At 41.4% G+C, this 22,445-nt stretch overlaps 1 protein-coding gene across 14 annotated transcripts in view; it reads left to right on the forward strand.

Annotated features, from left to right (window-relative positions):
- Positions 1-22,445, forward strand: part of Dock10 (dedicator of cytokinesis 10) — a 251,970-nt gene that overhangs the window by 99,367 nt on the left and 130,158 nt on the right. For 10 of the 14 annotated variants that reach the window (XM_050161078.1, XM_050161085.1, XM_050161077.1 and 7 more), the window contains exons 2-3: positions 6,316-6,435; positions 21,976-22,065. In XM_050161078.1, coding sequence (XP_050017035.1) covers positions 6,316-6,435; positions 21,976-22,065 — 210 coding nt within the window. The remainder of the gene's footprint in view (positions 1-6,315; positions 6,436-21,975; positions 22,066-22,445) is intronic. The other 4 variants (XM_050161079.1, XM_050161076.1, XM_050161083.1 and 1 more) reach the window with 1 other exon arrangement.

Consider the following 22,445-nt stretch of genomic DNA (forward strand, 5'->3'; position numbering starts at 1 on the left):
AGTCAGGGTTCCCTGCCCTGTGGAAAGTCCAAGGTCCTCCCCGCTCCATCCATGTCTAGGAAGGTGAACATCCAAACTGGCTAGGCTTCCACAAAGCCAGAACATGAAGTAGGATCAAAACCCTGTGCCATTGTCCTTGGCTTCTCATCAGCCCTCATTGTTCACCATGTTCAGATCCAGTTTTATCCCATGCTTTTTCAGTCATAGTCCAGCTGGCCTTGGTGAGCTCCCAATAGATCAGCCCCCACTTTCTCAGTGGGTGGGTGCACCCCTCGTGGTCCTGACTTCCTTGCTCAAGCTCTCCCTCCTTCTGCTCCTCATTGGGACCTTGGGAGCTCAGTCCGGTGCTCCCGTGTGGGTCTCTGTCTCTATCTCCATCCATTGCCAGATGAAGGTTCTATGGTGATATGCAAGATATTCGTCAGTATTGCTATAGGACAGGGTCATTTCATGTTCCCTATCCTCAGCTGCCCAGGAACTAACTGGGGACATCGCCTTGGACTCCTGGGAGCCACTCTAGGTTCAAGTCTCTTGCCAACCCTAAGGTGGCTCCCTTAGCTAAGATTTGTGCTTCCCTGCTCCCCTACCCAACTTTCCTTTATCCCAATCATCCTGTTTCCCCAAGTTCCCCCCATCCTCCTCTTTTCACTTTTCTCTCCCCATCTCCCCTTACCCCCATCCCACCCCACTCCCTGCTTATTTTCTTCATTGTCATTTTTTTCACCCAGTTGATTTTGAATTGCTCCAATAAAATCAATTCAGATTTTGTGATACTATTTTTTATGAGAAATTAAAGCCTCCAGTTAGGACATGGACAGTCTACTTGTTTTTTGTCATTTGAACAGTCTGGACAGACTGGATTGCTACCAAGATGGCAGCTTCCCCACTCCAAGGCTTAGGCATTATGTTAGCATACCATTAGAAGTTGTGTGTAAATCTCTGCCATCATGCCTAGCTAGGTATGTCGCCCTGGGGTTAGAACCTAGGACTTCGTGCACAGTAGACAAGCACTCTACCAATGGAGCTACTGTCCTACTTACTTTTCTGTTGTGACAAAAACACTACCTCATACAAACTTTGAGAAGAAAGGGTTTATTTGGGTTACAAGTTATAATTTATTATTAAGGGAAGCTGAGTCTGTAACTCAAAGCAAGAGCTAGAAACAGAAACCTCAAAAGAATCCTATCTGATGGCCTGCTTCTAGGCTCCTATTGAGCTATAGATCCAGACCCTTAGCCTCCAGATGACATCACCTACAATGGGTAGGGTCCTCCTACATCATTTAACAACTGAGAAAATGTCCCACAGAGATGATATAAGTGAACATTATAGAGACAATTCTGCAGTTGAGAGTTTCTTCTTTCCAAGTTGACAAGTGTCAAGTTGACAATCAATATTAACCAACATATGCCCTGCTTGCTTAGCCCAAATGTACACTGACTTACCACTCATTAATTAAAAAAATTAAATAACGTTTGGTTCATACAACTTTAGCCTCTTCTCATGAGACTCCAACCCTAGACCAAGAACTACAGGTAAGTGAGGAACACTGAGGTGAGAGAAACATAGTCTTTTCCATGGAAGCCTACAAATTGCTTAACCAATGGCTATCCAATACCAGGTGGGCATCTCTGAAATCTCTCTCTCTCTCTCTCTCTCTCTCTCTCTCTCTCTCTNCTGTATACTCCGCCTACCTAATTTTCTATCCAATAAAATGGGCCAAGGCAGTTTCTTTATTAATAAGAAATCACTCCCACATCACACACACACACACACACACACACACATTCCAAAAGATAGAGAGAGAGATTGGAAACCATGAATTTGAAAGCAAACATGGGAATACATGAGAGCTGTTGGAAAGATGAAAGGAAAAGGTGAAAATGATGTAACTTTACTGTCATTTCAAGCATAAATAAACTAATGACTTGATAAAAAAAAAAAGAAGTTGTGTGTAAGTACGGAGGAAGAAAGCTTTTGCTTTTTGTGTCAGGAGCCCATTCTTCTGCTGTGAAGTTGATTTGAAAGAGAGCTGTGGATTTGGGAAAGCAGATCTAACAGATCTCTTAATAGTACATAAGAAGAATAGGGCCTGTTACTGCTGTGGTGCAACTTCCCCTGTCCCATAATAACAGGGGCTGATGAGTGCCTTTCCCAGGCATGGTGACTTTAGAATAGTTAATGAAATTCATTGCTCATTTGAGAGAAAGAATAAGAGTAAAAAGCATTATAAAAATTCAATCCAGTTCAGGGTAATCTTGGCACATACTTTATCCCACTTGGTGTATTTCCAGAAGAAACAGGTCCATTAAATTCAAGAGGGACAGCTCGATCCTTGTTAAAGCCATAAATCAATGTTGCTCAGTTCCTAGCTCAACTTAGTGCCTCTGTAGAGAGCAAGACTGGGGAAAGAACTGATCTCACCATCCCCGAGTGTGTATTTCTCTTTGAACAAGATGCTGAACAGACAGGGCCCTTACTTTGGAGACAACTGAAGACGGACACTAAAAAGAAATCCCACACTAGCTCAGAAATGAGTATAATAAAGGGTTATTTACTTAGGGGTAGACCCAAAGATCACAGTTGTCTACTGGAATGGGGAACAACAACCTAATCCAGCAGCTGGAAGAGAGAGAGAGTGTGCTCACTTTACAACAGCATTTATAGTATAAGAGGCCACACCCAAGTGGAAGGGTAACTTAAAGATTACTGGCTAAAGGATTTCCTACAGCACCTCCCCCTTTTGTTTAAATAAGAGAGTTCTAAGCCTAATGCAAAATTATATACAATAAGAACAAATATCAAGTATAAAAATTAGAATTACAACCAGTATAAACAATATCAAGCAAGAAGCGTGATAAATGTTTCAATAATTATCCTATCCTAAGGAGTCTAAGTCTTGTATTATAAATAACTTGGCCAAGTCATGAGAAGAAAGTAAGTGCAACTGTCTAGTCTTCAACCCCATCGAAGACCTGAGAAAGGAAATAATATTACTTGAGTAAGCAGGAAGTGCACTCCGGCATCTTCCAAAATGTGCAACAAATGACAGAGACAACTGGCTACCTGGGTAATCACCCAAAGTCTCATTTGCAATGTTGGAACAACCAACTTTGGCTAAGGACTAGAGTAACTAACAGACCATTATCAGAAGCAGTAAAATTTTCAAAACTGTCTTACCCTGTCTTGGCAAGATTTGACAGTCTTTTTTCTTGTATCCTGCTTGTCCTGTCTGGATATCATGCATTTTGTTAGTGGTTGATGCATGGGCAGTTCCTTGCCCAAAGGCCAGTTTTTTCAAGAAGAAAACAAGCTCCAAGTGGAGTGTCTTCAGTGGTCAACATTCTCTCGGGAATAGATCAGTGCTACCTGTCTACCCTTGGGCTCTCACCACCACAGACACAGAAAGTCTCCAAGCAGGCTCTGTCAAATCTCAGCTTGTAAGGACTGTGAACAAATTAGTGTCATTTTGGGCTATTTAACAGTCTCCTGTATCCCAGACTGGCTTTGAACTCACCAACCTAGATTAGGATGACTTTAAACTCCTGTTACTTTTACTTCTATCTCCCAAATGCTAGAGTTTGAAGTGCTAAGGGTGGGATTTGTGGCCTCACACATGCTTAGCAAGAACTCTACCAGCTAAATTACATCTCTTGTCACCTCAATGCAACTTACTTGCTAAATTCATATGCAAAAAAACCTACAAAAAAAGTGGAGTATCTTGAGTGATACTCATTATGAAGATCCCTGGAATGACAAAAGTTTACTAATGTATTTCTTCAGCCAAAGCTTAAGGAGCAGATATTCTAGATTTGAGAGTCCCCCAAGTCAAAATAATTTCAATGGAGTATCTAAAATAGGAAAGGCCTGAGGATATCATTCATAAGTTCCCTGATGTGTCCAAGGTTGTCTTATCAAATGTTCGCCATACATACTTTCTACTGATCTATCAAGAAGAGTTTAGGTTTTGGTTTGTAATTTGTTGTATCAATAACCTTAGACTCTGGAACTCTGATGTGCCTACTGTAGTAACTTGAATAATACTAACTTTAGCTACGGTTTGCTTTTCAGTGAAAAGTCTTCCTTGAAAGATCCTTTTGGTTTCAATTTCTTCCTTATTCATGGTTATATGGGATGCAGATGTGTGTATAGATATACATGAATATGTGTGCATGTGTCCAGGTGTATATGAACATGTGTGCATGTGTGCAGATGTATAGGAACATGTATGTGTTTACATGTGTGAGGGGTATATGAACATGTATGCATGTACATATATGTAGGTGTATATGAACATGTGTGCCTGTGCAGGTGAAAGACAAAGTACAACCTCAGATATGCTCCTCAGAAATGCTAAGAGAGCAGAATAATTGTTTTATGCTTTGAAGATCCAAAAGGTAGTTTTTCACATAAATTTCGGTTGTGGCAGGACCAGGGATAATATAAAATAACTGAGAACTGGGGCTGCCCTGCTTAAAGACATTCAGTCATTTTTAAAATGGACCTCAGGAGATGACTTAGTGGGCAAACTCTTGCTGCTCAAGCCTGGGGAGCCGAGTTAAATTCCTAGCACCCACACCAAGTGTTTTTAACTTCAGCCCTGAGGAGACAGAAGCAGGAGGATCGTGGGAGCTCACTAGCCATCCAGTCTAACCAAGAGAGCAACCTTTAGGCTCACTGGACAATTTTGTCTCAAAAACTAAGGTTGATGGTGACTTAGGGAGAAACTGACGTCAACCTCCAGCATCCACTACATGTGTACAACCATGCTCATCCTCACACATGGAAGCACACATATGCATACACTGCACAATCCTTCTCAATTTCTATTCCTTGGAATTAGTTTTTGCCTGGGAAATGAGAAATTTTGAACCAGAAATAAGTGGGAATGGAAAAGCATCAAAAGCAGCAGACCAAGGATGACTTTCCAAACTTCCACAGAGCCTCTGTAAATTCTACCCCAACTGTGTGGTGTTTTACACCACCGTCAGAGAACAGACTGTGTTGGGCAACTCGCTTTTCTTCAAACGTCCCAGTGAGCATCCAGTTTCCTTGATGGACCCTTCCAAAGAGAGCAGTCACCTTGCCAGTTTATTTAAGCCATTGAGGACTTTGTATGTTTGTTTGTTTTTCTTTTAAACCAGAAAATGGATGGATATCTTTGCTTTTGGGCCACAATGTTCACATTTTGCTGTTTGCTTTGGAAAATTATCAAAACAAATATTGTCTGCTATTTTAAGAAGCCCATTAGGAGTTTTTTAAACATAGATGAAAATGTGGGGGACCATGCTTTACTGAGGTGGGTCATCTAGGAGCGACTGAAAGGTGAGATAGAACAGTCGATACTAACATTAATATTCACAGGATCTCTTCAGCATCTGGGTTTCATGGTGACCCTTCATGCATCTAAGAGCCAAACCCCACAAATGCACCTAAGTACAGCCTGGTCTTTTCATTTGCATGAACACTTCATCAAAGGATTGGGGGACTAATCCTTGTGTCTTAGGGTTTCTGTTTTTACACTGCTGTTTTCTTTCCTTCATGGAAGAGCCCCATTTTCCTCAATTTGTAACCCATGTGTGGTGTGGAACAAGCTCATCAACTCTGTAATGACACACTGCTTCTCCCTCTAGCATTTATTATTGTTCTTATTTTGCACTGGGGGAGGCTTCTCAGAGGCTGTGCAGCTTCACTGGGGTCCCAGATTTTAATACCATGTGATTATCTGCACTTTTTTTCGGCCTCACCTATCTTCAGTAGAGTTCAGTTGTTCTGGTCTACTAGAAACTGACCCAGCTTCTCTCTGTAGAGGCAAAGAAGCTCAGAGCCAAACAATTAATCCTGACACGAGATCCGTGCTTCGTTGACAAGGAAGACAGCCTGCAATAGTTTGCTTCCTACCAGCGTGCCAACATTTGCAAACTGACCTAAGTAGAACCCGCAAAGTATCTGATTCAGCAGAAGCAGGCACTACCCTTGTCATAACATTGTACTGAGTAAGCAGCCCTTTTCCAATGTAGGAAAGATCAAGTCTACATGAACATCTATTGCACCCCTGCAGGTACAAGCAGCCTGAACTACTCAGAGAGCTGTCAGGTTTTTTAGGGTTCCCTCACTTCATTAAAGATCTGGAAATAATCAGTATGTGATTATGTGGCTTTGTCCCAAGTTCCTAGAGTCTGCGTGAGACCGAATTGGAAGGACTGTGTGATGTCAGCGCCTCAGTGACAGCTAAAAAATGAAACCAAAGCAGTCACAGAGGAGATGTGAGGTTAACTCGATTTTTTGTTTTGTTTTCCTTTGTTTTTCCCACAGCAGGAAAAACCCAGACTGCTGGAGCCTTTGGATTATGAAACTGTCATTGAAGAACTTGAAAAGACCTATCGGAATGATCCTCTTCAAGATCTCCTGTTCTTCCCCAGTGATGACTTCTCAGTAAGTCCCTTTGAGTTCTTTAAAATTAGCAGGGCTCTTTCCACATAGATTCAGAAAGCAAAGCCTTCTGGAAATTTTTTGGGGGGTTGTTCTGTTTTTGTTTTTGTTTTTGTTTTTTTGTGGGTTTTTTGGAGGATTTTTTTTTGTTTGTTTCTTTGTTTTTCTCTTTAGAGCCTGCTACCCAGCACCCAAATAAATACATGGAAACTTGTTCCTCCTTGTGGATGTCCAGTCTTAGCTTGGCTTGTTTCTAGACAGTTTTTCTAACTTAAATTATCCTGTTTCTCTTATTCTATATTTTGCCTGTGGGCTTTTTAACTTTCTGTATTCTATATCTCTTTCTTTCCTTCTTATTCCATGGCTGGCCAACTGGATGACTGGCCCCTGGTGTCCTCTTCTCCTTTTCTCACTCCTCTTTTATTTTTTTTTTTTTTTTTTTTGGAGTCTAGATTTCTCCTCCTATTTATTCTCTCTGCCTGGTAGCCCCGCCTATTTCTCTCTCCTGCTGATTGGTGTAATGAAAAGCTGAAAGGCCAATCAGGTGTTTTAGGCAGACAAAGTAACACGGCTTCGCAGGGCTAAACAAATGCAACATAAAAGAATGCAACACATCTTTCAGCATTAAGCAAATATTCCACAGCATAAACAAATGTAACACATCTTAAACTAATATTCCACATTGCTATGACCACATTGCTTTACATTACATCAGCAGAAGGCTGTTTCCAGCCATAGAATAGGCCCAGGGCTTCCCCAGATCAGAGAAGTAGAAGTGAGGCTTAACAGGGGACACAAAGACCCAAAACAGTACATGGTGCTACCTGAGTCCCCTCGGTGTTCTTGTTCCCGCTAATGCCCTAACCTCTTGCTGCTGCCTTCCTTTGATTTAGCCTACTTCTTCACTCAGATTATTTTTAACCAGAAGCTTCTGAGAAACAAAAATCAGGAGGAAAAGGAGAAGTCTTTGGTACAAGAGATCATATTTTATATTTATTTATTTGCTTGTTTATTATTCTCTCATATATTAAATCCCAACTGCTTTAAAACAACCATGAGCCTTTGTTGGCCTTTATTAAGGAGATGGTGAGGCTTGGGGTCAAAGCAAGAGCATCTTTATGAAATGATCTATGTGAGGTATGTTCCCTTTAGGACAGTATACACGCAAGATGCTCTTGAGGTTAGCAATAAGAATGAACGAAAAGGAGGGAGATAGCCCACTCAATTAGTAAAGAGCTTGCCACGTAAGTGTGCAGACCTGAATCCATTCCCCCAGAACCTACATTAAAAAGTCTACTGCAATGGCATACCCCCATAATCCCAGTGTTGGGGAGGTAGAAGCAGGAAGATTCTAGCAGCTGGCTGGCCAGCCTAGCATCAGCTCCAGGTCAGTGAGATAGACCGAGAGAGAAGGAAATGAAGTTAATATTGAGGTTAAAAAAAGAATAAAGTTGTGGATGATGAACACTAGTGTGCCCCAAAGTATTAGATTCTGTTACCTGTAGCGTCTGGAGCATTGACATGCTGTTCGTGAACAGCTCTGCAAACAGGCTGCCCAGGGCAGTTAGTAACCTTTTCCATTTTTTTCCTCAAACAAAGGCAGTCTAAGATATCTCAGACTGAAGATGAAAAGCAGCTGGGGGATATCCCTGTAGAGCAGGCTATGCCCCTGGATTTCTCTCTCAGGCAGTTTCTACATTTCACTAATACAGCTTCAGTATCCTCTCCCACCTTTGAGGACAGATCTGGTTTCTGGCTTCAAAGGGTTTTGTTTTGTTTTGGTTTTTTCTTCCTTCATGGATTTAGGAAAAAGAAGTTACATAGCAGCTCTTAGGTCTATGGATGTAGCTAAGTTAAAGGAAGACTTGCCTGAAACGCATGGGGAGGGGACCTGTGTGTGGCAGAATACAAAATGTTATAGAAGAGACAGAGTGAATACTTCTCTGTTCCAAGCATGGGTTAGGTAACAGTGGAAGAAAGGAGACAGATACAGACATAAGAAAAATAATTATTTTATTCTCTTTTTTGGTGTTTTAAAATGGCTCCTGCTTACTGTTGGCACACTTGAAGAGAGATTTATCTCTGTAGATCTCATTTCTGTGGTTGGGCTAGGCACTGAGGCTTGAACTGCAACTTGAAGTTGAACTACCTTCTTCTTTCTTTCAATTCCATATCCTTATTTTGATTCTTCAGCCTGGAGGTAAACCTACCCAAAAGGCTTTCTGTCAGACAGCACCAAAATTCATGAACTTTGGAGAATCTTCTCCTCCAGCTCTGTCATTTAGAAATATGTCAAGTGCCACTTCAAGTTTCCTTCCACCTCAGCAAGAGAACAGGGAAGCACGGCTGGACCTCACGTTCGCTCTAATTTAGACTCTATTTTTGTCATCAGTTCAGCCTCATTTAAACATTGTCTCTGACTTTTTTTTAACCTTTGCCATCCTTAGTAGTATAAACAGAGCCTACAATAGCATATTGCTCTATTTTCCCAATGTGATCATTCCAATTGGCTCACAGGACTGTTTTATTATGTTCCAACTTGAACTCCACATGTGGTTCCTTGTTGCCTCTATAATGAAGTTATAGGGCTAACTAGATAGCTTGGTGAGTTGAGGGGTTTGCTGCCAAGCCGAAGGACCGGAGTTTGATTACCAGAATGCATTGTAAGGAGAAAATACACTCCCACAAGGAGTCTACTAATCTCCAACCCACAGCTGGGAGAAAAGCACCCAGTTAGTACACTCAAGAGAGATGCGATGGTCTCTAATCTTAATATGAGAAAATGGCTGGATTTTTATTTATATTGATGGAGGGGAGTAGATCAGCATAAAATTGCCAGGATTTTTAGTAAAATTCTAACATTTTTCTATTTCCTGCCCTTTTTCATTCTTGCCCTATGCATTTTGGCTTGGAAGTCTAGATCCCACGGGTAATATGCTGCCTACTTTTGTGTGTCCCATGGGGTAAGAATTGTTGATTTAAATAGTTGAAGGCAAAAACAATCTAGTTGGTAGCAAAAGAATCTGAAATGCACGTTCTGATATCATAAACCAGTTTTTAATCGAGCACTTGTATTGGTTCATTCGGTGGCTTTCACCGTACAAAGGCGGGGCTCTAAGTGATTGCAGAAGTTTGAGTTTGGACATACAACACTGTTCTAGCTTCACTTCTGCTGTTGTTATAAGATATCCTGGCCGAAGAGGACCTAGGGGAGGAAAGGATTGTTTGTTTTACGCTTCCAGCTTAGTCCCTTACAGTGGGGACATCGAGGCAGGAGCTTAGAGCATGGCCTCTACAGCCAGGAGCTGAGAATAATTGCATTGACCCTCACTTGCTGCTTGTGTTTACACTCAGCTAGTTTTCCTCACTCTTGTACAGTTTAGGGTCAAGTTCATGAAATGGTGCTGCCTGCAATAGACTGAGTCTTTCTAAATTGGTTAATAACAATCAAGACAGAACCCCATAGATATCCCATGGCCACCTTGATCTAGGTCATTCCCATTAATAATCTTCCCATAGGAGTCTAGGTTGTGTCACATTGACAGTTAAAACTAACCAGCACACACACTAAAAAACTTATACTCTGACTATGCACACATGCACACACACATGCATGCATTACCATGATAAAATGCATTTGTTCTAGACAGGTCATTTTTTAAAAATATTTTTTATTGAGCTAAACATTTTTCTCCACTCTCCTACCTTCCTCTCCCCTCCCATCCTACCCCTTCCTATGATCCCCATGCTCCCAGTTTCCTCAGAAGATCTTATCTTTTTCTACTTTCCATGTAGATTAGATCCATGTATGTCTCTCTTAGTGTCCTCAATGTTGTCTAGGTTCTCTGGGGTTGTGAATTGTAGGCTGGTTTTTTTCTTTACTTTATGTCTAAAAGTCACTTAGCAATGAGTACATATTGAATTTGTATTTCTAGGTCTGGGTTACCTCACTCAAAATGATGTTTTCTAGCTCCATCAATTTGCCTGAAAATTTCAAAATGTTATTTTTTCTGCTGTGTAGTACTCCGTTGTGTAAATGTATCACATTTTCCTTATCCATTCTTTGGTTGATGGGCATCCAGGTTGTTTCCAGGTTCTGGCTGACAAACAATGCTGCTATGAATATAGTTGAGCACATGTCCTTGTGATATGATTGAACATCCTTTGGGTATATACACAAAAGTGGTATTGCTAGGTCTTGAGGAAGGTTGTTTCCTAATTTTCTGAGAAATAGCCATATTGATTTCCAAAGAGGCTGTACCAGTTTATACTCTTACCAGCAATGGAGGAGTGTTCCCTTTAGCCCACAACCTCTCCAGCATAAGCTGCCATCAGTGTTTTTGATCTTGGCAAAGATCAAAAAGGTGTAAGATGGAATCTCAGAGTTGTTTTGATTTGCGTTTCTCTGATGGCTAAGGATGTTGAGCATTTCCTTAAGCATTTTTCGGTCATTTTAGATTCATCTGTTGAGAGTTTTCTGTTTAGGTCTGTACCCCATTTTTATTGTATTATTTGTTCTTTTGATGACCAATTTCCTGTGTTCTTTGTTTATTTTGGAGATCAGTTCTCTGTTCGATGTAGGCTACCATTTTGTCTTGTTGACCATGTCCTTTGCTTTAGGAGGTCCCCGTTTCTTAATTGTTTCTCTCAGATCTTTCATGTTCGCAATGGACGATATATACACTTCTCTAATCTCCTGCCATCATTGGCCCATTCACAGTCTACATCTCTTAGGAGTGTTGCTCACCATCAAAAAGCTGCCATGCTCCTAGAAAACGTATCATTTCCTTGACTCTGTTGGAACCTTGGGAGTCTCTGTGGTTTGCCTGGACAGTTTTCCCACATCCAAGCAGAAGTGGCAATAAAGTGATCAGACTAATCTCAAAGGGTGGAGTATGGTGGCTCTTCAAATTCCCACCTGTCCTTCCAAACATTAAGAATCAGCTGTTTGGGTGAGAGGACCTAGTTCGTTTCTCTGTTTCTGTGATTCTAAGCACCCGTGCTTCCTACAGACATGATTCATTATTTGCTTGGTTTAATCAATATTTATTTAGCACCCACTGGGTGCTACATATAGAACAATACTTCCCAGAGACGTGAGACTGACAAGGAAAGCAAGATTCTTGGCTTTTGCCGACTCGTGCCCTAATATGGAGAGAGTAAGGCTGATGAAATAGCTTGTGGTTGAATACCAAGAAACAAGCAACTGTGTCTGGCATTTGATACCTCCAGAAGAAAATGTGTGTTTCTCCGTACAGCATTCTCGCACTGCAAGGAGGAACTTTTGCCTCTTTACCCTGATGGCAAAAGATGTCATCATTATTTTTTGCCTAAGCCCCCAGAATGGCCTTTTTAGGGTTTTTTTTTTTTCTGCTTTCTCCATAGACATAATTTGATCCATTCGCATTCAGTATTCACTGGACGCTTTCAGAGTCACAAACCAGACAGTATATATAATGCCTCCCTCCATACAACCCCACTCTTCTTTATTACCCTGCCCCTGGCTCCTGAGGATCTCCTAGCTCTCGTCTCCTAGTGTTGCTACGTGGAGCACCTGATATTTAATCTGTCCTCACACTTCGCAAAAACTTTGGCTCTATAGGACCTGTGCCCCTGGCTCCTGTGACTTAGTTATAAATGTGATGTCTTTAAAGAAGAATCTTTGGGGTCCAGCCTACTCTCCTCCTGTACCGGATTTACTCCATCACAATAGCCCATGCCTTCACTTTAGAGCCCTGCTTACAACTTGAAAGTATCTCCACTGTTGTATATTTGCTTACTTCCTTTCTTGCTTGCTTGCTTTTTCCTTTGTGGTTTGGGGAAGCAAACCCTGGCCTATGTACATGCAAGGTTGATATTCTACTACCGAGCTGGACCCTCACCTTCCAACTTGCTTTTTGTTCACCTTTCTGACACTCGTTTCTCACCAAATTATTATTCCAGTAGGTCAAAGGCATTTTCTTACCTCATCATTGTAAGATACACAGCAACTAAGGTAGCACTTGACACACAGCAAGCCTGGCAATGAATTTAGGGACTGGAAAGATGGCTCCCTGGTTAAGATGTGACCACATAAGCATGAGGACCTGAGTTCAGATCCTGGCAAACCAAGTAAATTTCAGGCAGGCAAGGTGACCTGCTAGTAATTCCAGCCTTAGTGCCCTGAGACAAGGTTAGCTATATTGCCGAACTCTGGGTTTGGATACAATACCATGTTTCAATAAAGTGCTTCAAAAAATAGAAAAAGAAAATATAAATAATAAAAATAAATTTCATGACTTTTCTTTCAGAAGCCCCTGGGCTGTTATTTTAGGAAAAAGCTTTGATTCTTTGAAACCCTTAGGAATCAAAGGCCATTTTGACACAAAACTACTGAGTTGAAAAAAAGAATAGAGTCATTGCCTCTGCTTGATGATGAGAAAATGAAGGTTAATAAGAAGTTCTCCTCTTGGACACAAATCAACATATTGCTTTAAGTAAAAGCACTGAGAAATTTGATGCTCTCTCTAGAGGCTCCTTCTGTCTAGTACAGCACCTGGCACACAGCTGACATCAGCAAAGGTAGCCTCCTCCTTCAGACACTTTAATGTACAAATTGGATGATTTCTAGCATCAGGTAAGAGAAAATATGGTTCATATCCATGTATCAAATACCCAACATACTCTATGGCTCATGGATATTCCAAAGAGTCTGTCAAATAGTGAGTTAAAATGTTCTTCCAGAGGCGATTTTTTCTGTCTCTTGGCACAGCAGGCAGAAAGTACTCTCCTGCTATGTGCAATCAAGACCAGACAACAAAAGGTTTTCTTTTTTTTTCTTTTTGGTTTTTTAAGACAAAGTTTCTCTGTGTGACAATTCTAGCTATTTTGGAACTAGCTCCTCTAGACCAGGCTTGTTTCAAACTCGGAAGGCCTCTGCCTCCCAAGTGCTGGGAATAAAGGCATGCTCCACCACCGCCCAGCTCAGCATAAGCTTTTATTACTACTTCCGCCATAATCTTGTAGTATGAAAAACGAGTGTACGTGTACATATTAACCCATGTATTCAAAAACATAGACAGCTTCATTGTTAAATTCGCTACTGTTGATTTTATCTTTATGTTTTGAAGTTGGCAATAACAGAGACAGACCAAAAATACTCTTGGTCACCAATGTGTGACTTAATGAAGTAGTTAAGGGAGAGGAAGCGAAAGAGCAGTTTCAAGGACACAGTGAATAATGTTCAATGACTCAGACTAAATAAAAACTAAGGCCAAATCACATAAGAGAAGGTGACAGTGCCATAAACGACTTTCTTGCTGGGTGAACAGTGCAGAAAGACTGAGATCGAATCACTGAAACAGTGAAGTTGAGATGTCTGAGAACAGGAACCCTGGTCAGTCTGCATTGCTTTCCAATGCAGTGTCCACTTAGCCAAAGCTCCTCTACTGAAGACCAACTTTGAGAACCGCCTTTAGTAAGCTAAGCATACATATCAAGAATACCAAGATGAGCAGGAGACGATGCTTATGCTCGAATCATAGAACTTTCTGCTGTGTGAAGGGCCACTTCCCAAATCCTACTTCTCTGCTCTCTGTTCAGTGGATGAAGTAGCCTGCCAAAGAAGTTATACCATCTCCTCAAAGTTCACGTTCTTAGTGATGGCTCAGAGTCCATGTTCAAGGGCACTCAGGTTGATCCTGCAGTTGCCATAGGCTGGCTGACAAAACTGAGTGCCACATTCCACCATGTCTCAAGGGCATACATTTTTCATAGTTTATTTTTAGCTGTTGAAAGCAACTGGTACTTGGGGACTTCCACGCTTTACCGCAGGGGCCGTTCTATGAGAGGAAGTTCAAAGACTTGCTACGGTTAAAGTTACAAAGAAGAAAGGTCATGAGATTTCTTTTTATCTAAAACATAGCTTAATATTTCATAGGAATCTCAACTCTTTTTAATCTGTGGCTTCCGAGCATGGAAAAAAAGCTTTAAATGGCTCATAGTGTTTGTGCAAGGGCGCTGCTGTTGTGATTTGAAAGCTAAGTAATAGCTTGTGTTCAATTAGATCATTTCTCAGTTATAGCATCCCTCTCATAGAGAGGCCCTTGGCCAAGGATGTAAGCCACTGAAGACAAACTTCGAACAGAAGCACTTTGATTTTCACTCTTTGTCTCCTTCAAAACAATACTTTATGCATCAGAAGCTTCCTTAAAAATGAGGTATCCAATCAGGAGTAAACAACTCAGTTCTCACTGTGAGTGGTGCCATCAGAAAGTCAGTGTGGACTTATCTAACCATAAACAGTGAGATTATCTTATTTTCAGGAAAAGGCATAGAACTGGACGTGACCGTAAGTCTCACAAAGACAAGTATTGTGTGTTTTCTCTCTCACGAAGTCGAGAGAGGAAAGATGTGTAATAAAAAGGGAGCTGCTAGGTATTTGGAAGGGGAACACAGAATAAGAAAGGGTCATAGAGATGGGGAATATGATCAAAGTGTATCACATATATAAATGGAATTGTTTTCATAAAACTTCTTTGAATAATTAATACAAATTAATTAAAAATAATAAATGAAAATTAAAAATTAGGGTAGCAAGGAATTCTAGTCTTTATTTTAAAAGGAGTATACAGCGGCCCCTCTCTGTTTCATTGTACCTAGAACGTGTGTCCGCATGATGTTTTAGACATAAATGTTCACAGAGGCATAGCCCCCAAATGGAAGCAAGCAAACTGCCTACCAAATAATAACTGAGAGTAATTTGGCATATTTGACAATAATCGTGAAGAACATATGGGTACATGCTACAGTATAAGTGAACCTTCAATATACCATGCTAAGCCCATCAGAAAGGATAACTGTTGTAAGAATGTGTCCCCTGGGGAAATGAAGTAACAGGAGCCCTTCCTCAGAAGGCCCAAGGACAAGCTAAAGTGCCATGCCATACATGTTTTCCCGTGGGACCAATGATTTTATCAGGCTTGGTTACAGACCACGAGCAAGACGTTTTGACGAGAGCATAGGTGACCACAGAGCAGCCGCACTGAGAAGTCTCCATGTAGCTTACCCATGGCCATATAAATGGAACCCCCTCTCACCATCTCCCCCGCCTACATACTCTAGCATGTCTCCTAATCCTCTATACCACATACAGTTAGGACTTAATTACACACAAATAACGGGAAGGAGTGGCTGAACACCTGGGTCAGGGTTCAGTGACCCTTCCCACGTCATCGTCTTATGAGAGAAGGTGCAATCCTCATTGACTCACTCAGGTAGGCATGGCTGATCTGATGTAGAGAGGAATCTTTGGCTCAGAGGATAGGGCACTAGGTCAGCCGCATATAAATGATTCTATTTAAATGGAATGTGTCGGCATAGAAAGCAGATGGATGGTTGGTCGCCAGGTACCAAGAAGAAGAGAGTATGTGCAGACTGCTAAGAGATAAAGGGTTTCCTGAGGTGTGATAAAGACATACTGAATGTAAATAGGGATTATGGTTTCACAGCTCTGAGTAGGCTCAGAATCGACAGAAATTTACCCTTTAAAATGACATGTTCTATGGCATATTAATTATAACTCTCAATAGTGCCCTCTTTCTTTTCTTTAAAGAAGGTTGTTCTAGGTTATGAGGTCAGAAGAGGTGTACATAGTCAAAGATAGAATACCAAAGAATAATTAAAACACATCTACATTCAAGTTCTTTAAGAGTAATAAATGAAAGATACCAAAGGAACTATATAGGGCATAAGAAAATTAACAGCATTTTATTTGTTTTTATTTTGTACATAATGGCATTTCGCCTGCATGTATGACTTCCATCACCTTCATGCGGTGTAAACTACTGTGAGCTGTCATGTGGATGCTTAGAACAGAACCTGGGTCCTTCTGAAGATCAGCTAGTGCTTAAGCAGCTTAACCACTGAGTCATCTCTGTATTACCTGACTACGTTAATTTTTATATTTTATTCCCAAAGCAGGTTTTATGAAATCGGCTGTGTTACTTACTGATCCCATTGCTCCAACAAAACACCCGACAAAGCAACTTAAGGAAGGAAATGTGTTTTGGCTCATAGTGGGAGGTCCTGGTAATGTAAGCTTGAGGCGACAGGTCACATAGCATCCAGAGTCTGGAAGCAGACAGAGATGAATGTTAATATTTGGCTTCTTTTGCCTTTCTATTCAGTTCAGAAGCCCCAGCTCATCAGAAAGGTATCACCTCTCTCTCTCTCTCTCTCTCTCTCTCTCTCTCTCTCTCTCTCTCTCTCTCTCTGTGTGTGTGTGTGTGTGTGTGTGTGTGTGTGTGTGTGTGTGTGTGTGTGTGTGTGTGTGTGTGGTTTTTCAAGACAAGGTTTCTCTGCGTAGCCTTGGCTGTCCTGAAACTCACTATGTAGACCAGGCTGCTTCATACTTAGAGATCCACCTGCCTGTGCCTCCCAAGTGCTAGGATTAAAAGTGTGTGCCATCACCTCCCAGCAGATGTCATCACCCATATTTAAAGTGGTCTTCTGTCCTCATTTAAAGCAGTCTAGATAATCTGTCACAGGTGAGGCTAGCCCAGAAGCTAACTTTATCTAGAAAACCCTCAAAGATATGCCCAGAAACTTGTAAATCCTGTGACGTTGACAGTCCACATTAAACACCATACCTGCTTAAATGTGATAAAACACTCATTTAAGATGACCAAATGAATCAAGATCACAGCTTTGGGATTTAAAATATTCCGTGTATTGGCTCATAGTATGACACAGACAGTAAATAGAGAGTTTAAGAAAGAGAGGAGGTTGGAGTGAGCCATGGCTTATTTGTTTGTTTGCTTGTTTTTGTTTTAAGGGACTGGTATCTATATAAAACCCGAGGTTTACAGAGAATTAGTTGAGGATTTCTTGAAAGGTGAAAGGTGGAATAAAGAGCCTCTGGAGGACCAGCACCATTGTGGGAGAAGGAGCGTAGGTTGTGCTGTAGAAAGGCCATGGGGAGTCAGCCAGAGTGGGCAGGCTACTAGGTCAGCTCAATTCTCTTCCTCTGGAATCACAAAATAAAACATGCTTCTTCCTCAGCTTCCCTACATGGTAGGCTTAGCCTGCACCCCTGAGTCTAACTGACCAATGAGATGAGCTGGTGCCGAATGCACCTTTACAATGATGCAGCACTGGTTTCTCTTGCTCCTCACGTCTTTCTGTGTGAGGCGTGTACAGTCATGTGCTTCTCAAAAAAGATTTTCATGTGCAAAAGGGCAGAAATGTCCACTCCCTAGATCAGATCACTATGTTCTATACGTATACCAAGCTGTCATGTGTACTCCACTAAATTTGCCAGAGATCAAGGAACAGTCATCATTAAAGGAAAAGATGTTTCGTTCTTGCCTCCTTGGGGGATGGAAGATGCACTTGAGTCTAAAATACTGGTTTTCAGTCTGTGGGTCACAACCCCTTTGCATGCCACATATTACATATCCTGCATGTCAGATATTTACATTACAGTTCCTAACAGGACCAAAACTATAGTTGGGAAGCAGCAATGGAATAATTTTCTCGTCGGGTCGGGAGCCAGCACAGCACAAGGAACTGTATAGAAGGGTCGCAGCATCTGGAAAGTAGACCACCACGGGTCTAGAAGATGAACCACAGAAAAAGTGAAGTAACTTTTTCAGTGCTTTGTGGGTATGAGAGTTCAAGACCATGAACCTCACTGACGCACTTAAATAGTGCAATGACCAAGTCGTCACGCTGGACTTTGCTGGATCACGGTCAATACCTACTTATGGATGGTTGCCCACCGTTTCTGCCACCTATAGTTTTCACCAAAACTAGAAGAGTTCCCCTGTAAAGCACAGCAAAGTTATTAAAGCATCATTCTCACATAGTTTACAATAAATAAGAAAAAAAAACGCATTGGTGTTATTTCTGAATGTGGTTAAAAAACACACAAACACACACACACACACACACAAAACTGTTTTCAAAGCAAGCACAGTAATGTGTCTTCTTTAGTAGAAATCAGCATTGGTGCCCTAACCTGCTAAATGAAGAGGCATTTCCTTTTCAATACACGATTAAGTGTGAGTTACTTGTTCGTTGTGGAGCTGCCTACATCTTAATCAGGACTGATGGAGTTACTTAAGCACCATCTTTTCTCTCCTTGCCTTTAGCAGCTGGGACCGACTGTAAGAACTGACACAGGCCGCCTACTCAGCCCCAGGACAGCAAAAGCGATCCATCCCAGACTTTAATGGTGGCATTTAGCCAACTGGGAAATGGTCCCTGTGCTCTTAGACTGAAGTCCAACCCAGAGTCATTTTAACCAGCAGAATGGCTGCTGCAACAAAACCACAAAGGCTACCCAGCACAGCACTGAGGGAACTAGGAAGTAGCAGAGCCGGAGTCAAAGACACTGAATATTGTGGGCCTCAGACTGCAAACACAGGCTCGGGGCCATCGGTTCAGAAGTTTTCCTTTCCAAATGCCCGACAATACGCCCCTTATAAAACTCTTGCCACCAGATGAGCTCGGCCGAATGCCAGTGCGGTCTCAGATCTGTTCCATGCTACTGAACTCTACCAATTGTGGAACGGAGCTTTATTAAAGAGAACAGGAAGTCTGTTGTGGCCAAGGCAATTTGTAGTGGTCTGAAAACACCGACTTCTCAGAAAGGAAATTCTTTTTAAATGTATTAATACCCTTAACAAATAGGATTCTTCATACTTCTATTTTGACCAAGTTACTTGTGCTCCGTGCAAGCACTTTAAACAAATGTAAAACAAGAGGAAAGGCACCAAAGTTTTGAAAGCTCTAACCTCATCGAGGCCTTTTGGTTTTTTAAACAAGTGTTTCAGTTTTATACTGAGATGGTTCGCATGCCGTGTCACGCACATACATGTATGCTCACAGTCCTCTTATGCCGTGTTTGTGTTGTATGAGGTATTCAGCATGCACAGAACATGCAAAATAAAGTCCTAGGTTTGTCACATGGTTTCATAAGCTTGACTTAGTAACCGTGATCTTATTTAGTGTAGGATTAATGTCATTTTGTGACCACAGGTCATCAGGAATCCTTCTAGCTTCATGCATTGCTCATGGCTAGTATCTTACATATTTGTCTATGCTCAGCATGCTAGATCACTGATGTAACACTGTGGGAGTCTTGATTTGTAGTGATTGCTGAGACCGAAGCAAGTAACCCCGTGTATCTGTGAGCTGTCTTTCCAAAGTCATTCCTGGGCCACTGAAGTCTAAACAATAATCCCCAAGACTCAGTCTAGACTAAGTTGTTAGTATTTACAGAAAGACTAACAATAAAGAAGCAACTTGAAGGAGGAAATCAGACAAGGAATTATAAATGAAGAAAATCAAGATAACTCTAATCTTGCTTCATTGCATTCTGCACAGAAACAACCACTTCCTGGTCTGTCTGGAGACCTCTGCTTCATCTGCAAGACCTCCACTTGCTCTCTCTGTCTGCTCTTGGTTTAACTTGGCAGTCTCAGCTCTTCCCTGTGGTGATATTTTGCTTGGACTGTAACAAATAAAGCTTGCTGGAGGATCAGAGTGTAGTGTGAGCCACTAGTTAGCCATAGAGGCCCAGTGATGGTGGCACATACCTTCAATCTCAGCACTCAGGAGGCTCAGGCAAGTGGATATTTAAGTTCAAGGCCACCCTGGTCTACTGTGAGATTGAATCAGTCTAAAAGAGAAAAAGAGCAGCAGCTGGGATCACACACCTTTAATCCCAGCATATAAGGTGGAAGGAGACAGGAGCTCAGAGCATTCAATCTGAGGATTCGTAGGGACAGGATGACCCCACTGGTTTATGGATTCAGCAGAGGTAAGAACTGGTATGGCTAGCTCCACACTCTGATCTTTAGGCAAGCTCAATTTGTTATAGCACAAACAAAATATCACCACACTTGCATCCTCTCTTCTATAGATGACATGAAGTCCTAGAGACTGGTGAGCTCACCCCTTAGCAGTATTTGAAGTTGAACATTACTTTTACTGAACGAAATATCTGGAACACCGCATTTTTCATCATTTTTATCCTCTGATCTTAGAATCATATGATGTTCTTCCTCTTTCACAACATCAAAACCCATGCTTCCCACATAGACATGTATGTGCATACTCCCACAGACATACCCACGTATCACACGAGTTCACACATGCACAGGAATACACAGATTGGCACACTACAGGCATGCACAAGCTAACCGTACACAGCACACAAACTTACAGCATATACACACTCACTATATTAGCATACCCTTATGCATAACCACCACCACACACCCACACTTCCTGTATAGATGCACTCATGCACTACACAAATCACAAGCTCACTGAGTCACTTGCCACACCCATGCACAGCAGAGACACTGATGTGCTTGCCTAAAGTCACACACACTTACCCTGAACAGGCACTGCATACATACACTCAGGAAAAATTCAACAGACAGCCGGCTAAGCACCCTACTGAACATTGAGGTTATGGCAGTGACAATAAATGGGACTTGCATCAGGTGTGGAGGGGAAATTTGAAGAAAATGCTAAGTCTGAAATCGGGATGAAAGGGATGATGGACACAATGCTGCTGTGGCTGACACATGGCTACACCACCATGAGCTCAGAAGACAAAAACTCTTGTATCCTCTTCTCCTAAACTAACAGTGGCTTTTGAGATTTTCGTTTGTTTCAACCACCAAAGCAGGAGCATGCCTTTCATCAGAATAAGTTTATACAAACTGTAGTTTGTATCTCAGAAACGATGAGGAGTCTATTCAGGGAACGCGTGACCTAAAATCTCCCCCGTGGTTGGTACCATGCTACTGCCAGTCATTTTCACCAAATCACCAGGAAAATGGACAGACTGAAGGAAGCTGGTGGCCATAGTGTAATCGTGTTAGAAAAATTATAAGCCAGAACCTGGAGATGCATCAAACAACAACAACCTTTGAAATTCTATTCAAAGGCTTCATGAGGGATCTTATGTAGTGTATCCGTTTAATAGAACACTATTTGGATAAATAGCTATTTGTTTAAAGATGTGAAATTTTTTACTTATTTCAACAGAAAATAACATTTAAAACATGACCTTTTTTCTTCAATGTGCATGTTTATTTTGTTTCCTTCCTCTTATTAGCTATGTTTGTAAACACACACACACACACCCTAAAAGGGGATAGGTTTACATGTTACTATTTACAATAGGATCTTGTAAGTTCTTAAGATTCATTTCAAATTTATTTTTACATGAACAGTAACAAAAAATTCTAATAGAAACAAGTTACAAACACAGATGTTCACATTTTTTTCCTCTCGGTAATAAAATGGATTGTAAAACTCTGAGCTACACAGATGAAGCAATAACTATGGGAATGCTAGCAGGCGTGCAATTGGGACTATTTGGCTCTTTCCTCTTTTAAAGGGATTAAAACATAAGGGTTTTATGTTTCTTGGGGAAGCTTCTCCACCCAGCTCGATGACAGTCAGCCCTCGTGTTTTTGGGATAGTGGTCCACTCCATGCATTCAAGATGGAAGGCTTAATTTCTTCTCCTGGTTCCTCTCAGACAGCCACGGTTTCTTGGGATATCCGAACACTGTATTCTACGGTACCGGAAGAGGCAGAGAACAAAGCAGAAAGCTTGCTGGTGAAAGAGGTAAGCGTGGTGCTCTCATTTATTTCTCTCTGAAGTGTTTGCTCCTACCCATACCCACAAGTCAGGCAACCTCAACACACTTTTCTGCTCCCATTCTCCCGCGTGCTCATCTGCAATAGAGAATGTCACAGATTGTCTCAGTGTCCATTTCAGCCTTTGTCACCTCTGGGTGGCCTTCCATCTCTCTGTAGCCAGTTTTGATTATATAGCAATTGCTCTGTTTTAGGTCTTTTGTTTGTTCTTTTCTTTCAACTTTCACACTGAGAAGTATTTGACTCTTTTTAGTAGAAAGATCTAGCTTTGCTTTGCTTATTCATGCTGCAATTGAAAACGAAGAAGGCTGCATTCCATGAGAATCTTAGATTGTAGAGTATCTGCTT

Source organism: Alexandromys fortis, unplaced genomic scaffold (assembly GCF_014885135.2).
Source record: "Alexandromys fortis isolate MF-2015 unplaced genomic scaffold, M_Fortis_MF-2015_v1.1 scaffold_98, whole genome shotgun sequence".
NCBI lineage: Eukaryota > Metazoa > Chordata > Mammalia > Rodentia > Cricetidae > Alexandromys > Alexandromys fortis.